Source organism: Octopus sinensis, linkage group LG18 (genome assembly GCF_006345805.1).
Source record: "Octopus sinensis linkage group LG18, ASM634580v1, whole genome shotgun sequence".
Classification (NCBI taxonomy): Eukaryota; Metazoa; Mollusca; class Cephalopoda; order Octopoda; family Octopodidae; genus Octopus; species Octopus sinensis.
The window spans coordinates 48,114,645-48,138,258 of record NC_043014.1 but is presented as its reverse complement, the minus strand read 5'-3'; the positions used below and the strand labels follow the sequence as shown (position 1 = coordinate 48,138,258).

Genomic DNA, 23,614 nt, shown 5'->3' with positions numbered 1-23,614 from the left:
TATTTATGATATATATATATATATGATATATATATATGAATGATATTTATGATATATATATATATATATATAATATATATATGATATATATATATATATTATATATATATGAATATATATGAATGATATTTATATATATATATATATATATATATATATATATATATATATGAATGATATCTATGATATACATCATATATATGATACATATGTGATATATATGTATGTGTATATATAAACATATATGGGCACACACGTATGTATGCATGTATATAAAATATATAATGTGCATATATATATATGCACCTGTATATGTGCACACACACAAACATACACACATACACATATATTTGTATTTCCTTTTATTGTTTTACTGGTTTCAGTCATTGGACTGTGGCTATGCTGAAATATCTTCTAAAGTGTTTAGTCAACCATAAAGATCCCCCAGGACTTAGGTTTTTGTTCTATACTGCAACGATTGGCAAAGTTACTGTTTTTAATTCAACACTAGTCTTTTTTCAAGCACTGGAGTTGTGTCAAGTGTAGAAATGAAGGAGGACACTCAAACACACACATATAGATACATATATATAGACATATATACACATATAGATACATATATACACACACGTGTGTATGTGTATACATACATATACATACATATACATATATATATACATATATATATATATATATATATAAATTAGAAAAAAACCACCTTTTATCAATTCAAAATGAAAAATTAAATTACACCATCTAGAAAATTACATATAATAGAAAGATTATATATAAAATTAAAAAATATAATGATAATTAAGTAATGTGCAAAATAATGAATAAAACGTATATACTTGGTAGAATTTTGCACATTACTTAATCATCATTATATTTTTAATCTTTTTATTATATGTAATTTTCTAGATGGTGTAATTTAATTTTTCATTTTGAATTGTTAAAAGGTGTTTTTTTTTCTAATTTATATATATATATTATATTTTGTGAAATTTGATTTAGTATTTCTAAATTGAATTTTTCCCTGTAAGTTTGGAATAATATTTCCTCATATTATTATTTTATATATGTATATATATATGTATAAATTCCTTTCAACTCATCACTAAGTGTATGGTTGACTGAAGAGCTACAACTAAATGAAACTATTTCAGCTTTGTTGATCTTTCTATATCTTTTATAAATTAATGCATTAATATATATATATATATATGTGTGTGTGTATGTGTGTATTTATATACATACATGTATGCACATATTAAATGTGTGCATGTGTGTATCGATCAGTATGTTTTCTAATCTTTTGAGAAATTATTTTATCTCAGTTTTAAAAAAAAAAGTATGAAGTAACATTGCAAAGTTGTTTAATGGGTCGACTACTTTTTCATTCACCGCTTTCTACAATTTATATAAAAATAAACGATGAGATAGAAGGAGGGGAGAGGGCATATTTATGTAAAACTATTTCGTGGTGTACGGGGACAGACAAACAGGCAATGGTGAAAAAACAAACCAATCTTTAAACACCATTCCCTTTTTATTGGACTATGAACTTTATCTGTTGTATGTGTGTGTTTTTACCTCTTTATTAATCACTACAGTTGTTTGCGTCTTCAGGTGCCACAGTTATATATAATGGCAGTCAACATAGAAGAGAGAGAGAGAACTCTGTGGAAACCGGTTCCTGTTGCTGGTTACTACCACCTTTGTGTTACCTCATTTGGGAACGCCATGAATGCTACAACCTCACATTTCCTTTTTATTTAAATCTTCATACTTGTGTAAATAGATTTCGCCAGTTATTGAACTGGTCCCGTGTATATTATCACAATCTGCAGAGTTTGGTACTAGACTGCACAATGCTTTTTTTATAAAAATAACCACCCTGGCATACATACACATATATATATATATATATATATATATATACCGGAGTAAACACATAAATGTGAAACAAGGTGGAAAAAAGAGTACTCAAATACCAGTGGTAGAGTAATATGCTTTATTTAAAGCAGCAGAAAATTCAACAAAACAGTTTTTGCTAGCAAAAACTGTCCGATGAACGGCAACGGGAAACTCAGAGTAACAGGTTTTGTTGAATTTTCTGCTGCTTTAAATAAAGTATATATATATCATCATTATATATATATATATATATATATATAATACAAATAAGAAAACGGAGGAACAAATTCATTTCGATCATCAACTTACGGATATTACAATTTCATATTATTTATTAATTATACAAATAGGAATGTATATTGTTTTGTTCGATTTTCAAGTTCCTATTTGTATAATTAATAAATAATATGAAATTGCAATATCCATAAGTTGATGATCGAAATGAATTTGTTCCTCCATTTTCTTATTTGTATTATCAATTTATGGTAAAATATTTTTTTTACCTTCACCCATTCAATACAATAAATGAATTAATTGCATTGCAATTATAAGCATTTATGTATTTAGTATTTGGGTACTTCACCAGCAGTATATCGGATAACCGATATCCCGTAGTGGGTTACCTTCATAACCCCTATCTATATATTGGACATACATGCATACATTGTATTTGTGTTGACTGAAACTTTTGTTTTGCCTGATGGCTAATTCAACCGATCAAATCCCAATCAACACAAACTTTACAACAGGTTTGACTCTGAGTCCCCCCACCCGCCCTTCCTCCATCAGTAAATTATTTCTGTTGTTCTTAAACTCACTTTAAAATAATAACCTCAACTTCACACACACATATTTAAAAGGTTGTTTGTTTTGGCCAGTCAAAGAGTGACCATTGTTTTCACACCTATAAAGGTGTTTAACTGTATAGGTGACTCACCAAACTCAAATGGCTGGAGGCTTATAACTTCTCTGCAACTGACCATGAGATTTTCCTCCCTCCATTTGAAAGAGGGTTATGTGCTCTTTGGCCATTCAAGTGTGACAAGTTGCCTATACAGCTAAGCACCTTACAGGTGTGAAACCAGTGGTCACTCTCTGACCAGCCATAACAAACACCCTTCAAAACTATTACTATTCTGTTTTAGAGTGTACTTCTTTTTTGGATATATGTACTGACACACACACACATATATATATATATACACACACACACACATGTATATACATGTGTATATATATAATATATATATATATATATATACACACACATGTGTATATATATATATATATATAATATATATATAATATACACACACATGTGTAATATATATATATATATATACATACATGTATATATATATATATATACACATACACATGTATATATATATATACACACACACACACACACATGTATACACACATATGTGTAAACTTGTGATGCTTGAAGATTATTGAAAAACACAATTAGCAAAATACTGTGAAGCTAATTGAGGTAATATTGGCGTGATGAAGTTTTGTATTAAACGAGAACCACTAATTAATCTCTGGCATAGACCAGGTGTGATGATACCACAGTTCATTAATAGTGTTTCAAGGATAGAACTGCTGTGTTTTACCAGTATTTTTGATCATCGAATTAGTGAAATTGAGATTAAAATTAAAAGAGACTGTACGATGTTGGGGGTTTGTTACTGAATATTCTAAGATTACTAACCAATTCCTTTGCCTCACATTGGAAATCTAAACATACAATAATTGATTCATAAATTCTTCAGTTCAGTTCTAGATTTTATTATTACGGTATCACAAATTTAAGGCGGCAAGCCGGCAGAATCGTTAGCACGCTGGGCGAAATGCTTTGCGGTATTTCGTCTGCCGTTACGTTGTGAGTTCAAATTCCGCCGAGGTCGACTTTGCCTTTCATCCTTTCGGGGTCGATAAATTAAGTACCAGTTACGCACTGGGGTCGATGTAATCGACTTAATACCTATGTCTGTCCTTGTTTAGCCCCTTGTAGGTAATAAAGAAATAGGTATCACAAATTTGATTTTTTTTCTTTCTTTTTAAACTACCAAATGTCTTTTTTTTGTTATGAGATTTTTACAAAGTTAATTTACACGCTTTAACTCTGTGTAAGAAATGAATTAGAAAAATATTTGATTTTTCTCCCCCCCCCCTTATAATCCACAAGCTTTAAATTATATTTAAAAGAACCTTCACCCAACACAAACCAACCAGGTACTTTAGTATCTGGTTGTCTCTCCTGATGTTAATAATATTAAACAAATGAAAACTGAATTGAGCAGAACCACTGCTGATCAATTGATTTGTATACTGTGATAAAAGAATGTATATTTGTAAATAAATTTTTCCAAAATCTTTATTGACTTTGCTTAATACTAATTAATATAACATTTCAACTATTTCCTCCTTCTTTATTATCTCTAGCTGCAGTAGAAAGAAGTGATGGAACCAGATGAACCATTTATCCCCCTCTTTCAAGAAATTTAGCCCATATGGGACCTTCTGTTGACTTAGCTATCTTTTCTCTTCGTTTAACAGGTATCTCGTCGATTTTAGGAGCCATTAATTACATCACCACTATTAGAGTAAGGCAAAAAAGTAGTAGAATCATTAGCAAGGCACATGGCCTAGTGGTTAGAGCAGCGGACTCGCGGTCGAGGGATCGCGGGTTCGAATCTCAGACTGGGCGACATGTGTGTTTATGAGCAAAACACCTACGCCCCACGCGGCTCCAGCAGAAGGTAATTGCGAACTTCTGCTGACTCTTTCGCCACAACTTTCTCTCACTCTTTCCTCCTGCATCTTGCAGCTCACCTGCGACGGACTGGCGTCCCGTCCAGGTGGGGAACCTATACGCCAAAGAAACCAGGAAACCGGCCCTTATGAGCCAGGCGTGACTCAAGAAGGAACAAACAAACAAACAAAAAAAAGCTGGTGTTAATTACTTAGCAGCATTTCTTGCAGCTTTACATTCCGAGTCGAAATTCTGCTGAGGTTGACTTTGCCCCTCGTCATTTCAGGGTAGATAAAAATAAGTATCAATTGGGCACTGGGGTCAATGTAATTGACAAGCCCCTACCCCAACAAAATTTTAGACCTTGCACCAATAGCAGAGAGAAATATTTTACCAACAATAAACAGGCACAGGAGTGGCTGTGTGGTAGGTAGCTTGCTTACCAACCACATGGCCTTGGGTTCAGTCCTACTGTGTGGCACCTTGGGCAAGTATCTTCTAGTATAGCTTCGGGCCGACCAAAGCCTTGTGAGTGGATTTGGTAGACAGAAACTGAAAAAAGCTCGTCTTATATATGTTTGTGTGTCTGTTTTTCCTCACCACCATTGCTTGACAACCGATGTTGGTGTGTTTACATCCCCATAACTTAACAGTTCAGCAAAAGAGACCAATAGAATAAGTACTAGGCTTACAAAGAATAAGTTTTTGGGGTCGATTTCTTCGACTAAAGGCGGTGCTCCAGCATGGCCACAGCCAAATGACAAACAAATAAAGGAATAAAAGAAAAGTTACCAGAAAGAAGCCCATGCTACTGTTTCTTGTATCATAAAGCTGCTAATCATGCATCCAAACATAGAGGTCAGTGCTGCTGCAGTATGGCCTCGCACCAATGACTTGAGATAAAGAGTAACTTCACATTAGCAGAAGTTTCTTTTGTGAGTGACATTGTTTGTTGTAAGATGAAGGAACATGGTGAATAGATGGCAAAGAACCAGGCCAGAAGAAAATTTGTGCTGTAAATAAAAAGCTTTGATACATGAATACACACATGTATATACATATGTATATTATATATATATATATTTTTTTTTTCTCTCCTTGTTTTTTCTGTGTTCCTTTCCGCAGAAGAGCGTAGGCTCGAAACGTAAAAGACTTTTTCTATTCCTGAGCATTATACTAATACATCTGTTTGTTTTGTACACCACCTGTCTTCGTCTTTTGTTTTTTCGTAAACTCTCCCTATATATATATATGGAGGTGCAATGGAGCAGTAGACTCGCAGTCGGAGGATCATGGTTTTGATTCCCAGATCGAGCGTTGTGTGTGTTTATTGAGCGAAAACACCTAAAGCACCGGGAGGGGGGGGCGACCCCTGTTGTACTCTTTCACCTCAACTTTCTCTCACTCTTCCTCCCAGTTTCTTGGGAAACGCTGCGATGGACTGGCGTCCCGTCCAGCTGGGGGGAACACATATGCCACAGAAACCAGGAAACCGGGCCCATGACCCTGGCTAGGCTTGAAAAGGGCACATAAATAAAAATAATATATATATATAATTGGTAAAAACGGTAAGATAATAAAAGAAAGAAAGAGACCTCGATATTATGTAAACTGGATAACTGAAGAGATGGTGGTGTGGATTTCCACCTCAGCATCCGAAACTCAGTTTTATCTTGGCTACCGAATAATTGTCACATATTACATTTACAGATATATATATATAAGAACAGTTTGACTCAGCTGCACATTACTTTGAGTTTCATGGATGCATAGGATACATCCACCTTGGCTGATGTAGATAGAATAGAGAGTTTAAAAGAAATTCAAAATAGCTTCCAGGCATTTAGGCCTTTATTTGGTCAGCTGCGGTCATGTGGTTGTAATGTTACCGAAGCAACATCAGTTTTTATTTTTTAATTTGTAGGATTACATGTTGCAGATAGGATGTTGGTGCTTATTTGATAGCAGAAGTACAATGCGGTATGTTAAGCATATCTTGTACTGAGTGCCACACATGATGCGGAGAGACAAGATCAGTCAGTATCTTGGAGTTTGGATACACAAGTAACAGCAGTCATTATGTTGGAATGACTTATTGATGATGTTGGGGTACAAGTGTGGTTGCATGAACAACATGCATAAGCTGTAGTATATAAGTCAGCTAGGCTAAGGCCATACCTCTCGTAGCAACAGTGAGATAGCTCATTCTTCCTATCGTTGTGGGCTGGTGGAGTATGTGGAAGTTTCTCAGAGAGGCACAGTTTGCAATTACAAATGCTAGATGAGAAAGTAGAGACTCTGTAGTAAAGCCACCTCCCTCTTTAACCCTTTAGCAATTAAACCGGCCATAAGTATTCTGCTTGTTTTATGTTCAAACTGACCAGATCTGGTCTCTCACACCAACCCTACAATATCATTTTAAAAATTAACAGCTACCTCATCAAAATCTCATAGCTCCAAGATAATGCATGATTAGTTCAAAACAATGAGGATGTAAAAGCATTCATTTTGGCAGAATAATGTGAACACTAAAGGGTTAACCCAATCCTGTTGAAGAGGATATTAGTCTTGCAAGATGCATGGCAACCTCACTGTTAATGCCATGAATAAAAGCATTCAGCACATTTCTATATATATAAAGCTGAAGTTGTCTGTGTATGGCAGGTTTGGTAGCCTTCAACTAACACTAATCTCCTCCGAGACCCTGTGGCGCAAGTTGACCAAAATTGAGAGTATGATAGAAGAAGGCTTGCTCTTCCTTCCGTAGAAGAAAAAATTCAAATCGGACCATGTTAACACCAAAAATTATTTACATCAAAAAGGTACTTTTTTTCTATGAAAATCCCAATTTTTTTCGAATTTCTTTTTACAGCTATTTTTTGGTGTATTTCAACCAGAAAAATGTTCATTTAAAGAGAATAACAAGCTACATAATGCAAAATTTTTTACTTTGCAAAAATTCCAGTTCTAAAGGGTCAAAATAAACCCGAGCAACGCCAGGCGATACAGCTAGTCACTTTATAAAGTGGTTGCTATTAGAGTATCCAGCCATACAAATCATGTCAAAGCAAACATTGGAGCACAATGCAGTTCTCACATCCACTGGATCCTATTAAACCATTCAGCATATGCCATCAAACCCTACTCAGGGCTATAGAAGAAATTTGGCCAAGGTATTGTACAGTGAGACTGAATATGGAATCATATGGTTGGGAAGTGAACTTCTTAACCATAAAACCACAGATAAGGAATCATCATCATCATCATCGTTTAGCGTCCACTTTCCATGCTAGCATGGGTTGGATGGTTCAACTGGGGTCTGGGAAGCCAGAAGGCTGCACCAGGCCCAGTCTGATCTGGCAGTGTTTCTATGGCTGAATGCCCTTTCTAATGCCAACCACTCCATGAGTGTAGTGGGTGCTTTTTACGTGCCACCGGCACAGGTGCCAGACGAGGCTGGCAAACGGCCACAATCAGATGGTGCTTTTTACATGCCACTGGCACGGAGGCCAGTCGGGACGGCGCTGGCAACGGCCACGTTTGGATGGATCTCTTATGTGCAACCGGCACTGGTATCACAGCTACAATTTCCATTGATGTTGATCGATTTTGATTTTCACTTGCCTCAACAGGTCTTCACAAAGTTCATATATGTATACATAGACCTGCATTATGTGTATATATATATATATATATATATATATATATATATATATATATATTTTATCCAATAAACATATAGTTCATGAAAAACAAAAACACAACTACATAAAAGGAAGTAAATTAACCAAAGTAAGAAATACTACAGGAATTGAAGAAGAAAAAAATTATGCCTCTCTTTTTACAATTTATTCATAGAAATTTTGTTTTTTGTAACCTCAGAGAACAGTGAGATTACTAGGCAGTTTGTTTTTATAATTATATTAATAATAATAATAATAGTAACACTAAAAATAACTCCCTTACTGGGACTTTGAAGAGGACCAAATAAATACTGAAGGATGCTGGGAAGAGTAGGAAACATGGGTAGACACAGCTCTCAGTTATTCCAGGAACCCTGGACCATAGAAATCAGTCTGTAGAAAGGAGTCAACATCTATATTCAACATATTTCCAAATTTCTCTCTCCAAAGAGTGTCAGAGAAGATTCCACAAATGGATTTAGTTCTTAACTTCTTCCAGAACATGTTTTTTTTTTTTACAAAGTTCATATATGTATACATACACCCGCATTATGTATATATATATATATTTTATCCATTACATATATATATATATGTATATATATCATACAATAAATAAGGATATATTTTAAATATATATATATATTATATATACTAAATGTAGATATAAATTTTTATACACTATATTCATTCTTACATTTGATATTCTACATATATACATTTATATACTACAAAAACGTGTATATATAAATATATATGTACATATATATGTTATATATTTTTGTATATTCATATGAATTACTTGAATATAAATATATCTATACACACATATGTATAATATATATATATATATATACATATGCAACTATATATATATATACACACACACACATGTATGCATACATGTGTATACACACACATATATATACATATGCTTTTATGTGTGTGAGTATAAGTTTATACATATTGTGTGTGTGTGTGTATATATATATATATAATAATTATTTGAGGGAATATTAATCCTAACTTACAGGGAAAAAATTCAATTTAGAAATACTAAATCAAATTTCACACAATATAATATATATATCTAAAAAATTAGAAAAAAAACACCTTTTATCAATTCAAAATGAACAATTTTCCAGATGGTGTAATTTAATTGTTCGTTTTGAATTGATAAAAGGTGGTTCTTTCTAATTTATATATATATATATAATATATATATATATATATATACACATACATACACACACACACATGTACATTTAGAATAAAAGCTGAACTTTCGTATGTAGTTCATACTAAAAATTCAAGAGCGGTTTCATTAACATAACACTAAATGAACAATTATCTAATTGTTAAACATAATTTAAATCAAAATAATTAAATAACTATATTTACTCAAATCATCATAAATATCATGTGTCATGTTAATCAGAAAATATAATCCATAATATTCCTGATGATTTAGTTAATTACAGCTTTTAAACTAATTCAATTTTTTTTCTTTATGTAACAAGATTATGTAATTATACATTTAATAGTGTTTATCTTAAGGAAACAGCTGTAGAACACAGAGTATGAACTGCATGTGAAATTTATGCCTTTCAGCTTTTATTCTAAGTATGTTGCTCTTAAAGATTGTTTTTAGCTGATTATGAATATACTTGCAAGTCGGTCCCGCTTGGATTTACTGCAATGTAGTAATGTGTTGGAAGTTCAACGACCTTTCATTTATTGAGCTCTTAATGACTGTGTCATCTGTTGATGTTTATACAGCAAGTCTCTCTCTACATATGTGTGTTTATATACATATATATATATATGTATGTATGTATTTGTAAATACATACATATGTGTGTGTGTGTGTGTGTTTGTGTATGTATTTTTATTATTCTTTAACAAGAATAATATTGATAGTGACTTCGAAGTTTCAGCCAGCTAAGACATCATCACACTTTAATACATATAAATAGATATACATGTATATATATGTGTGTATGTATGTGTGCATAATTATACATGTATACACACACATACTCTTAATTACTGAATTTTTTTTTTATTCTCCTGCTTATTCTACCAGGCCCACATATATATATATATATATATATATATATATATATATATATTGTTTCTTTATTGCCCACAAGGGGCTAAACATAGAGAGGACAAACAAGGATAGACAAATGGATTAAGTCAATTATATCGACCCCAGTACGTAACCAGTACTTAATTTATCAACCCCGAAAGGATGAAAGGCAAAGTTGACCCCGGCGGAATTTGAACTCAGAACATAACGGCAGGCGAAACACTGCCAAGCATTTCGCCCGGCGTGCTAACGTTTCTGCCAGCTCGCCGCCTTATGTATGTATATATATATATATATATATATATATATACACACATACACCCATATATACAAAATTTTACACACACACATACAAAGTAGGTGAACAAATGAAAGAAAGTAGAACTCTCAACACATTCACTTTGGGTTTTTAAGTATTTAATGCCAGTTTGACTTAGCTCCACATTAGAAGTTTCATAGGCACAGCAGGTATGCTATCTACATATTCTGAGGACACGGGAACATATCTGCGCCTAAGAAAAGTTAAGTAACATGGAACTGAATCAACCTGTCATTAAAATCATATATTTTTGTCATATATTAAATTTATATATTATGTATTACACACACACACACACATATATATATATATAGTCATGTTTGTATACATGTGTGTGTATGTATGTGTGCATGTATGTGTGTATGTGTGTGTGTGTTTACATGAATAAAGAATGTGAAGGAATTTGGCCTCTGTGTTTTTGGCTCATCCTTCTTGCACAGCAAGAACCTTGAGGACAGCTTCTTTGATGTGCGTTGTTGCTTCTGTTGCCTTTGATATAATAAATCGATCCATATCGGTGACGTGGTAGCCAGAGTCATTACTGAAGCCATAACGGAACGAGATGAAATCTGGGCATTTCTTCTTAGACGTGATCTTCAGGATACTATGCAGAGCCCTCCGGGCCTGGATATATGCCATTCCTTTCTGTTGTGGGATTTCTCGCAATACAAACATGTGTGTATCAGTTACCAGGATATAGCTGAAATGAGATTAGTTCACATGGTAAGTACAGGTCAAATGGGTATCGATTGGTTAAATTAAGTTATTAAATGTAATAACTGTTAACAATGATGGACCGGATACAGTTCTTTCATCTTTCTACTGGAAGCTAATTATAACACATCCCCTGATAAAACCGAGATGAACTGAGCTGGTGGTTTAGCTTTGTAACCATAACTACCTTGTGTGGTCAATCAACGCCGATGATCAATATCTGACAGTAATGTCCACACACAGCTCTGTAACTGTAACTATTTTGTGTGGTCAATCAACTCTGATGGTCAGTATTTGACATTAATGTCCACATACAGCTCTGTAACTGTAACTATCATGTGTGGTCAATCAACTCTGATGGTCAGTGTTTGACAGTAATGTCCACGTACAGCTCTGTAACTGCAACTACTTTGTGTGGTCAATCAACTCTGAGGGTCAGTGTTTGACAGTAATGTCCACATACAGCTCTGTAACTGCAACTACTTTGTGTGGTCAATCAACTCTGAGGGTCAGTGTTTGACAATAATGTCCACACACAGCTCTGTAACTACAACTACTTTGTGTGGTCAATCAACTCTGAGGGTCAGTGTTTGACAGTAATGTCCACATACAGCTTTGTAACTGCAACTACTTTGTGTGGTCAATCAACTGATGGTCAATATCTGACAGTAATGTCCACATACAGCTCTGTAACTGCAACTACTTTGTGTGGTCAATCAACCAAGAGGTCATTATAATAGCAATTGAGAAGACAGAGAAGAGACAGTACATCTATAGACAGAAGTGTGTCTGAGAATGACTTTATGCCAATTAGTCGAATAGCCTTTCTGTCTGTGTGTTCAGTAGTAGCACCATCACAGATGTAAGACCAACACTCAATTGTGAGCCTTACCTGATCTTTGTAGAGTGACAGTAATTGTTGGGGGGATGAAGTATTTTGTGGCCCTAAAAAGAAGGGCCAGTTGTCGGGATGTAGTCCTAGATATGTTAAAGATGTGCTTTACAGAAACTGTATTGGCTGGTGGTTGTGGAGGTGCAATGGCCCAGTGGTTAGGGCAGCAGACTCGCAGTCGTAGGATCGCGGTTTTGATTCCCAGATCGGGCGTTGTGAGTGTTTATTGAGCGAAAACACCTAAAGCTCCACGAGGCTCCGGCAGGGGGTGGTGGTGATCCCTGTTGTACTCTTTCACCACAAATTTCTCTCACTCTTACTTCCTGTTTCACCTGTATTTCAAAGGGCCGGCCTTGTCACTCTCTGTGTCACATTGAATATCCCCGAGAACTATGTTAAGGGTACACATGTCTGTGGAGTGCTCAGCCACTTACACGTTAATTTCACGAGCAAGCTGTTCCGTTGATCGGATCAACCGGAACCCTCATCGTCGTAACCGACGGAGTGCTTCCAATCCAATTGGCTGGTGGTTATCAAGGAAAGAAGGGAGAGGTTTAAGATGTTGGAAGATGCCAGCATTGAAGGTTGTCTGTATTACCTCAGAGATAGTAATAGGACAAGAATTGGCAGGGTTAGAGAGGTGGCCCTTCTTGGAGATACCTGAAGCTATTCAACCAAAGCTCTGTGACAGAGTTTTAAATGCAAGGATACTACACATCCACGCATCACTACATGCAAAGTGCTGACTGCAGAATGCTGCACAGTTGCATTACTGTTCAGCTGCATACTGTACAGTCACATTACTGACTGCAGAATACTGCACAGATGCATATCACTGAATGCAGAGGTAGTGCACAGTCACACATCAATGAATGCAAGGATGTTGCAAATTTTATACATCACTGAGTGCAGGGGTCCTGCACAGTCACACATCACTGAATACAGAGGCACTGCACAGTCTCATATCACTGAATGCAGAGGTAGTGCACAGTCACACATCACTGAACGGAGGAGTGCAGTACAGTCCAGTCATACATCATTGAATGCGGGATTACTACAGTCACACATCACTGAATGCAAGCAACTCAAGATCAAAAGGGACACAGAAAATCCTTACAGAGAAAATGCATCTCAAAACTAAAAAAACAACTAAAACTGAAGAACACATATATATATATAATGTATACACACACACACACACACACACATACGTGCACGCCCACATCTACGAACATATCTATTCATACACATAACATTCATATCCACACACACAAACATACATGTCTATTGACACACATGTACATATTCTTCAAAGAAACAAAGTAAGAAAATGTTGCTTTCATGCAGTGTTCTAAAGCATTTACTAGCTGGAACTGACTGAGGGGAAGTTGAGGTCAACTGAGGTCGACTAGATCAAGGGCAATAAGACTAACAGACAGATGCTACGGAAGCAATATGTATATCTATGCTTGGTCGATTGGCTTTACTATACTATAGTATATCTACAAGAGAGGAGAACAAGCTTAGACTATAGTTGGTCTAAGTGACAGCAGTAAAGTGGTGAGGAAGGATAGAGGGTCAAATCGTAGGGGAGATACCCCCAGTAACTTACTTGCTATTAGTAAGGTATGAACATTGCAGCACTGATGTCTTTGTGTCATACATAAGTGAACCATACTTATTTACAACAAAGTGACTATGCACAGTGACTAATACTACCTCCCCATGGTACCTATTTAAGACAAAGTGACTATGTACAGTGACAAATACTAGCTCCCCATGGTACCTATTTAAGACAAAGTGACTATGTACAGTGACAAATACTAGCTCCCCATAGTACCTATTTAAGACAAAGTGACTATGTACAGTGACAAATACTAGCTCCCCATGGTACCTATTTAAGACAAAGTGACTATGTACAGTGACAAATACTAGCTCCCCATGGTACCTATTTAAGACAAAGTGACTATGTACAGTGACAAATACTAGCTCCCCATGGTACCTATTTAAGACAAAGTGACAATGTACAGTGACAAATACTAGCTCCCCATGGTACTTATTTAAGACAAAGTGACTATGTACAGTGACAAATACTAGCTCCCCATGGTACCTATTGAAGACAAAGTGACTATGTACAGTGACAAATACTAGCTCCCCATGGTACCTATTTAAGACAAAGTGGCAATGTACAGTGACAAATACTAGCTCCCCATGGTACCTATTTAAGACAAAGTGACTATGTACAGTGACAAATACTAGCTCCCCATGGTACCTATTTAAGACAAAGTGACAATGTACAGTGACAAATACTAGCTCCCCATGGTACCTATTTAAGACAAAGTGACAATGTACAGTGACAAATGTTACTTCCCCCTGGTACATACTAACAAGGTGACTGTGTGCAGTGATAAATACTACCTCCCCATGGTACCTATTTAAGACAAAGTGACAATGTACAGTGACAAATACTACCTCCTCATGATACCTATTTACAACCAAATAACAATGTACAGCAACATATATTAACTCCCTGTAGCATGTATTAACAACAAGGTGTCCTATGTACAGTACCAAATACTACTTCCTCATGGTATCTATTAACAAAGGCGGCGAGTTGGCAGAAATGTTAGCACGCCAGGCGAAATGCGTAGCCATATTTCGTCTGTCGCTACGTTCTGAGTTCAAATTCCGCCAAAGTTGACTTTGCCTTTCATCCTTTCGGGGTCGATAAATTAAGTACCAGTTACGCACTGGGGTCAATGTAATCGACTTAATCCCTTTGTCTGTCCTTGTTTGTCCCCTCTGTGTTTAGCCCCTTGTGGGAAGTAAAGAAATAGGTATCTATTAACAAGGTGACTCAGTACAGTGAGAAAAATTATCTGCTCATAATACCTATTTAACACAGTACATCGACCCCAGTGCGTAACTGGTACTTAATTTATCGACCCCGAAAGGATGAAAGGCAAAGTCGACTTCGGCGGAATTTGAACTCAGAACGTAACGGCAGATAAAATACCGCTAACATTTCTGCCAGCTCTCCATATATCCTTAACATAGTTCTCAGGGAGATTCAGCATGACACAGAATGTGACAAGGCTGACCCTTTGAAATACAGGTACTACTCATTTTTGCCAACTGAGTGGACTGGAGCAACATGAAATAAAGAGTCTTGCTCAAGGAGACAATGCCCCACCTGGAATTGAACTCACAACCTTAATGTCATGAGCTGACTATCCTAACCCCTAAGCCATGTGCCTTCACATGTTACACCACCCTGCACCATACTACTCATTTAGCAGATCTTCCTTAACCCTTTAGCGTTCAGTTTATTCTATCAAACATAATGCTTATTGATTCCCATTGATTTGAATTAATCATGCATTATCTCATATCTTCATGATCTTGATGGTGTAATTACTTAATGTAGAATGACATTGTAGGGTAGGCGTGAGAGCCTGGATTTGGTCAGTTTGAACATCATCATCATCATCATTTAGCGTCTGCTTTCCATGCTAGCATGGGTTGGACGGTTCAACTGGGGTCTGTGAAGCCAGAAGGCTGCATCAGGCCCAGTCTGATCTGGCAGTGTTTCTACGGCGGGATGCCCTTCCTAACGCCAACCACCCCGTGAGTGTAGTGGGTGCTTTTTACGTGCCACCCGCACAGGTGCCAGACGGAGTTGGCAAACGGCCACGGACCGATGGTGCTTTTTACGTGCCACCGGCACGGGGCCAAAACAGATTAAATATTTTGGCCGGTTATGGCCGGTTTAAATACTAAAGGGTTAAACCCAAAACATCTGAAATCTACGAGACAACAACAACAGCAGCAACAACAACAATGACAAGAACAATAGCAACAACAACAACAACGACAATAGCGACAACATCAACAACAATGTGCCTGTTCTGTCTGCAAGGCAGGAAGCTAATGGTTGTTTGAAAGGGTGGAGTGAATAAAGCAAGTGCACAGAACCTGGGGTACATGTAACCATTGTCTTGCACCTCCTTACACAAACACGAATAATTGATGTCAGCTTTGTGTAACCACGTGTCCACATTAACCACTTCCTTCTGATCCTCATCACTGCTATCTTCTGGAAGAAAGAGAGAGACACACGAAATTAGTAGTAGTAGTAGTGGTAGTGGTGGTCAGCATGGGGATGATGGTGGTGATGATGACGACGATGGTAGTGGTAATAGTGGAGACAGATGGTTGTGTGGTGATAATAGAGGCAGTGATGGTGATGGTGGTGATGGCAAAGGTGGTAGTGATGATGATGATTGTGAGGCTGAAGGTCAACCTCGATAAAGTAGATTTCTATTTCTTTACTGCCCACAAGGGGCCAAACACAGAGGGACAAACAAGAACAGACAAAGGGATTAAATCGATTACATCGACCCCAGTGCGTAACTGGTACTTAATTTATCGACCCCGAAAGGATGAAAGGCAAAGTCGACCTCGGCGGAATTTGAACTCAGAACGTAACGGCAGATGAAATACCGCTAAGCATTTCGCCCGCCATGCTAACGTTTCTGCCAGCTCGCCGCCTTTTTGTTGTGTCCATAAATGGTTGTTGTTGTTATTTAGACACATGCTAAATGCTATTCCACATGTAACCATCCTGTCTTTTTAAAAATTTTTAATGCAGTCTACTTCAGACTACCCCAGTTAATATATCCTTTGTTAAGACAGGAGTGGTTTGAATGAAATTTGGCTGTTATTTCCAGCAGATCAACAAAAGCATTGAAGTTTTCCTTCTTGGTTTGATAGAAATGCAGAACATCTAGAGCTGAGACATATATATATATATCTCCTCAACTTAGTAGGGGCTATAGTGTAGACCCCTGTATGGTACATATTAAGGCGGCGAGCTGGCAGAAACGTTAGCATGCCGGGCAAAATGATTAGCGGTATTTCGTCTGTTGCTACGTTCTGAGTTCAAATTCCGCCGAGGTCAACTTTGCCTTTCATCCTTTCGAGGTCGATAAATTAAGTACCAGTTACGCAGTTGGGTTGATGTAATCGACTTAATCCGTTTGTCAGTCCTTGTTTGTCCCCTCTGTGTTTAGCCCCTTGTGGGTAGTAAAGAAATAGGTACATAGTATGGTGGTAGCTAGACACGGTGAACAACTAGGACTGAAACCCAGATATAAACCAACCATAGTTGTCAGTAGTTTGTATCAAGCTAAGGCTAGCTATTTTAGGGGCCTGTGAAGTTGTGAGCAGGCATAGGTATCCTCTCACCCTCACATCCTCAACCTATCAGAACAGTGTGGATGTAACAGCTGGAGGGAGAGAGAGAGAGAGAGAGCTACACCAGCATCCAGCTGGTACTTATGTCAGCAGGATAGACTGGGGCAACATGAAACGAGGTGCCTTGCTCCAGGACATAACCTACTTGGTGCCACTTTAGCATGCAGTCTACCTGGCCATTTACACCTTAGCATGCAGTGTACCTGGCTAATTATACTTTAGTGTGCAGTCTAACTAACCACAACCCCAAATCCTAACTTAACCATAACCACTAACCCTAAATGTTAACCTTAATCCTAACCCAGGTCAGATCATTAGACAACACTGACTATACATATTGTGATAGACTGCATACTTAAGTAGCACCACATACTTCCTGGTCCAGAAATTGAACCTATGACATTGCGATCAAAAAGCCCAAAGCCTTACCCATGAGGCCACACAACTTCACAGGTCTACTGTCTCACATATACAATGGTGGTGTAATTACAGCTTTGATGATGGTGATGGTGGTGGTGGTGAAGTGGTGTGATATATGGTATGATGTAATACATGTGTTGATGATAGATATTTCAATATGAAGGTGTCATAGTAATACAAATAATATACCGTGTAGTGTAATATCACAGAGTGATATCATAAAGACAATAAAATACAGAGATATTGTATCTCTGAAAGAAAGAAAGAAACCTCGATATTATGTAAATAGAGGAATTTATCTGTAAATGTAATATGTGACAATTATTTGGTAGCCATGATAAAACTCTTGAGTTTCGGATGCCGAGGTGGAAATTCATACCACCATCTCTTCAGTTATCCGGCCATCGGAAAATGCTATGAAAAATGACCGTTATACAAAGGGAAATTCCCTTTGTATAACGGTCATTTTTCATAGCATTTTTCCGATGGCTGGATAACTGAAGAAATGGTGGCATGGATTTACAGGTATATATATATATATATATGAAATAGCAATAAATATCATACTATAGTCTTGTGATACAATAATACTGTACAGTATATACAATATAGATGTGTGTGACATACAATACATTAAGATGATGTACAATATATCACACGATAAAGTGATATTATACAATTTAGTGGTATGTCCAAAAACACAAACCAACATATTCTGCTATTTCATAATGGTAATAAATAAAATGATACAAAGATATTTAGTGGAAAACATTCCACAGCTTACAGAGATGTACTTGCAGAGCAAGTGACCTGATCTTAGATCGTGTGCTGGAATGAAAACAATTGCAGCATGGAAGGTGTTTATAAGCCATTTAAGATGATACACACAAAAACCGTTAGATTCACTTCAACATTTAAATTTAATTTGTCAAAGTATTTTCATCGCTTTGAGACCGCGACCTGTTCACTGACAAAATTCCGTGCTGCATCTTGAAACAATGATAGCATAAACAGAAAACTGTTTATATCACCGATGTGGTGGTAAGTGTCTGTCTTGAGTTTAAAGTAACCAGAGGTCACCTTGGTTTCTGAAGTAATTTAAGGGACAAAACTAGCCCCTGCCTGTTGCACGGTTAACCTCCAGCTGCCACTGTACTTATTTTCAGTTGAGTAAAGTGAAGCAATGTGGAATGAAGTGCTTTGCTCAAGAGCACAATGTGTTGCTAGACCCTAGGAGTTGTTACTACAGCCTAATCATCATGAGAACTACATCCTAAACACTGGGCCATGCTCATAGATATGGAAGCACTCCGTCGGTTATGACGACGAGGGTTCCAGTTGATCCAATCAACGGAACAGCCTGCTCGTGAAATTAACGTGTAAGTGGCTGAGCACTCCACAGACACGTGTACCCTTAACATAGTTCTCGGGGATATTCAGCGTGACACAGAGAGTGACAAGGCCGGCCCTTTGAAATACAGGTACAACAGAAACAGGAAGTAAGAGTGAGAGAAAGTTGTGGTGAAAGAGTACAGCAGGGATCACCACCACCCCCTGCCGGAGCCTCGTGGAGCTTTAGGTGTTTACTCTCAATAAACACCCACAACGCCCGGTCTGGGAATCGAAACCGCGATCCTACGACCGCGAGTCTGCTGCCCTAACCACTGGGCCATTGCGCCTCTTCTCATAGATATACGATAGGGGTGGCAGCATTTTATAAGTTTGGCGACACTGTAATATCATAGGTCTGGTGATGTTGTAATATCACAGGTGTGGCGATGTCGTAATAATACAGGTACACTGGGAAGCTATATGCTACAAGATGAAAGAACATACTCACCTTCTTCGTCATCTCCTATCGTAAAGACTGATGCCATATTCCTGTAACGTTTGCCCAATCTGTCTGTACTGCTGACATGCCTATGGAGTGAGAAAAAAAATGGAAAGACTTGATCAACATCACCATCATCACCCCCACTCATCATGACAATCACCATCATCACACACCATCATTATCATCATCAGCACAACATCATGACAATCATCATCAACATCACCATTATCATCAATATCATCATCATCATCATTAACATCGTCAACAACAATGGCACACTAATGATTTATCATACTGACACAATGTGACATGTTTTGAAAGACATCGACTCTAATATTTAAACAGGTGGCAGCAGATTATTTTTACTGGCTCTGGAATGATTGACAGGCAGGGATGACTTATGTAGGATTTGAACTTGGAATAAAAAAAGTGATGTAACATAACAACACAGAGTGTTTTGTGATCCACTCTCCTTGCCGTTCCACTCTTCCTGTGGTGTTACTCTCTTTATTGTGCCACTCTCCTCACCATATCGCTCTCCTCATTGTTCTACTCTGCTCACTGTGTCATTCTCTTTACTGTGCCACTCTTTTCTCTGTACTGCTCCCTTTGCTGTGCCACTCAACTCATTGTGCCAATCTATCACTGTACCAGTCTATCAGTCTTACTCTGCATGCTGGTAAGATCTCTATAGACTGGTAAATTTCCTAGAGACCAGTTCTGACTGTATACACACACATCCACAAACATCCACACACACACACATCAACAAACACACATCCACAAGCACACACACATTACCAAACGCACACATCCACAAGCACACACACACACATCACCAAACGCACACATCCACAAACACACACACACACAAACACACACATGCACAAGAACACACACAGTGCACACATACACACACAAACACACAGCGTGCACATAAAATATATACACAGTACACACACACATATGCCCACAGTACATACATATATGCACACACAGCACATACACACACACACAGCACATACATATGCACACACAGCACATATACGCACACACAGCACATACATACACACGCACAGAGCTCATACATACATGCACACCCACTACATACATACACACACACACGAATACCGAAGGGGAAGCCCATACCTCTCTGGTATCGCCTGCTCATTCTTTATATAATTTGATAGTTTCTCTTTCATTTCAGCAGACTTGCATTTCACAACATTTGACAATTTGCCGAGCAAAGAGTCCTTGCTGACCCGGCCAAGAGAAGGTAAAGCAAAATCATCTCCGTTCTCCAGGTCACTGGCACTGCTCACCATGTCGGGGTTGCAGACAATACAGTTTTTAGGGTTGTGGTCAGTGAGTCCTTGAGATAAATTCCCTCGTAGTGCTTCATGTAAATCTAAGATGAAAGAGAGATGAAGTCAAACAGTGAAATAAACAGTGTCTGTAAAGAATGGGGGCACCTAAAAGAGGTGGACAATAATTTAGGGGTCACACTGAAGGGTAACATTGATATAAGGATGTGGTAACTGAATGAGAGTTACAAGTGGTGTAAGAGGGGACAGTGGGGCAAGAAGGAACAGGGATGTAAGAGGTTGATGTAAGGAGGAGACAAGAGTGTAAGAGGGGACAATGGTGTAAGGAAGGGACAGTGATGTAAGAGGAGATAATGGTGTAAGGAGGGGACAGTGATGTAAAGAGGGGACAGTGGTGTAAAGAGGGGACAGTGGTGTAAGGTACAGTGATTAAGGTAGGGACAATAGTGTAAAGTACAGTGATTAAGGAGGGATCAATGGTGTAAGGAGGGATCAATGGTGTAAGGAGAGATCAATGGTGTAAGGAGGAATCAATGGTGTAAGGAGAGATCAATGGTGTAAGGAGGGATCAATGGTGTAAGAAAGGGACAGTGATGTAAGAGGAGATAATGGTGTAAGGAGGGGACAGTGATGTAAAGAGGGGACAGTCGTGTAAGGTACAGTGATTAAGGAGGGGACAATAGTGTAAGGTACAGTGATTGAGGAGGGAACAATGTTGTAAGGAGGGATCAATGGTGTAAGGAAGGGACAGTGATGTAAGAGGAGATAATGGTGTAAGGAGGGGACAGTGATGTAAAGAGGGGACAGTCGTGTAAGGTACAGTGATTAAGGAGGGGACAATAGTGTAAGGTACAGTGATTAAGGAGGGAACAATGGTGTAAGGAGGGATCAATGGTGTAAGGAAGGGACAGTGATGTAAGAAGGGATAATGGTGCAAGGAGGAGACAGTGGTGTAAGGAGGGGACAATGGTGTAAGGAGGGGACAGTGGTGTAAGGAGGGGACAGTGCTGTAAGGAGGGACAGTGCTGTAATAAAGGATAGTAGTGTAAGGAGGGGACAGTGATGTAAGAGGGGACAATGATATAAGAGGGGACAATGACAAAAGAGGGGATAAGAGATCTATGGTCAGACTTACTTGCATAGCCTCCACGTGCAACACTAATATATTGGTGACCCTTCTGTAAAAAATTTGCCACAACCATGTGGACATATTGGTCTTCTTCTTCTCTTCCACTTCCCATGAAGCACAGATGTTCACCACCAGCTACAGAACCTGTAGAAAGACACATCATTGAGGCACATCACAAATATTATTTTGTTGACTGTGGAAATGCTACATACAGTCTCAAGTACTAAGAAAAGGTTACATTTAGCCACAAGTACTGAGGAAGTGTTGCATATAATCATATGTACTGCGATGTAATGTCACATATAGTCACATTTAAAGACAAACAAAATGCTGATAAGCATTTTGTGCAGTATGTTAACAGTTCTGCCAGTTTGTTGCCTTAATAATAATAATTCGTTCGTTTGTTTATTGGCCACAAGGGCTAACAAAAATCAATTAAAACATAAAGGGACAAAACACAGGATAAAAGTTACAGAAAAAAGTCCGTGTACAAAAGCAGGATAACAACGAAATATAAGAAACAATTAAAAACTCCCAATAGGGGGAGGCGCTTCGAAAAGTTACTCGTGGAAAAACCCATAAAAGCCACGGGAGCCTGGTCAAAAGTCAGGTAGCGAGCCCCTTTCTCCTTTTATATTTCTTTTTAATTTTTCACAGGTGTATCCTCAGAATTGGTCCGTTCATACTGGCCATTCTTCTGACATTCACCCACCTTTCAATAAACTTGCTACCAGAATCATCATCATCCAGTGTTTTAAATCCGGATTTTGTCCCTGTTAATGTGGGTGGTCAGATCTACCTCAATGCCATAGCAACCGAGGTAGGCAGGTGCAGCCCACCCCAACCTTTGGGCTGGCTGGTGCCCATTCTCCCTTGCTATCATGAGGCTTTTTTGGTGCTGGATTTTCTACAGGGAGCATGCCCAGCTTACCCCCAACCTCAGTTTCTAGATATGAGTGGTCCCAAGACCAAGGCCTCTGCCACGATTTTTAAAGTAATGTAGTGGAAAACAAGCTTAGGAAGGCAGGGACACTACTCCCTGAGACCCCTTTCAGAGCCCCCCTACCTACATAATAATCATAATAACAAAAATGGTTTCAAATTTTTACACAAGGCCAGCAATTTCAAGGGCAGACGTAAGTCGATCACATTGACCCTGGTACTTCACTGGTACTTATTTTATTGACCCTGAAATGATAAAAGACAGAGTCAACCTCAGTGGGATTTGAACTCGGAACATAAAGACAGATAAAATGCCACTAGGCATTTTTC

The 23,614-nt window shown here is 37.8% G+C and overlaps 1 protein-coding gene and 2 long non-coding RNA genes across 5 annotated transcripts in view; 2 read left to right on the top strand and 1 right to left on the bottom strand.

The window, feature by feature from the left end:
- Positions 1-3,288: 3,288 nt before the first annotated feature.
- Positions 3,289-4,301, top strand: LOC118767054. The gene is made up of 2 exons (XR_005002945.1): positions 3,289-3,720; positions 3,953-4,301. It is a non-coding gene; the product is annotated as an uncharacterized LOC118767054 (long non-coding RNA).
- Positions 4,302-4,352: 51 nt separating this feature from the next.
- Positions 4,353-17,305, top strand: LOC118767052. The gene is made up of 3 exons (XR_005002943.1): positions 4,353-4,473; positions 5,988-5,994; positions 17,290-17,305. It is a non-coding gene; the product is annotated as an uncharacterized LOC118767052 (long non-coding RNA).
- LOC115221557 (TBC1 domain family member 23) overlaps positions 10,730-23,614 on the bottom strand; it is a 54,824-nt gene continuing 41,939 nt past the window's right edge. The window contains exons 12-16 of one of the 3 annotated variants that reach the window (XM_029791757.2): positions 22,349-22,486; positions 21,038-21,296; positions 19,895-19,974; positions 16,354-16,471; positions 10,730-11,472 (exon numbers count right to left, since the gene is read on the bottom strand). In XM_029791757.2, the coding sequence (XP_029647617.1) occupies positions 11,196-11,472; positions 16,354-16,471; positions 19,895-19,974; positions 21,038-21,296; positions 22,349-22,486 (872 nt within the window). In that variant the 3' untranslated portion in view covers positions 10,730-11,195. Of the gene's footprint in view, positions 11,473-16,353; positions 16,475-19,894; positions 19,975-21,037; positions 21,297-22,348; positions 22,487-23,614 lie in introns of all 3 variants that reach the window. The other 2 variants (XM_029791756.2, XM_036511007.1) reach the window with 2 other exon arrangements.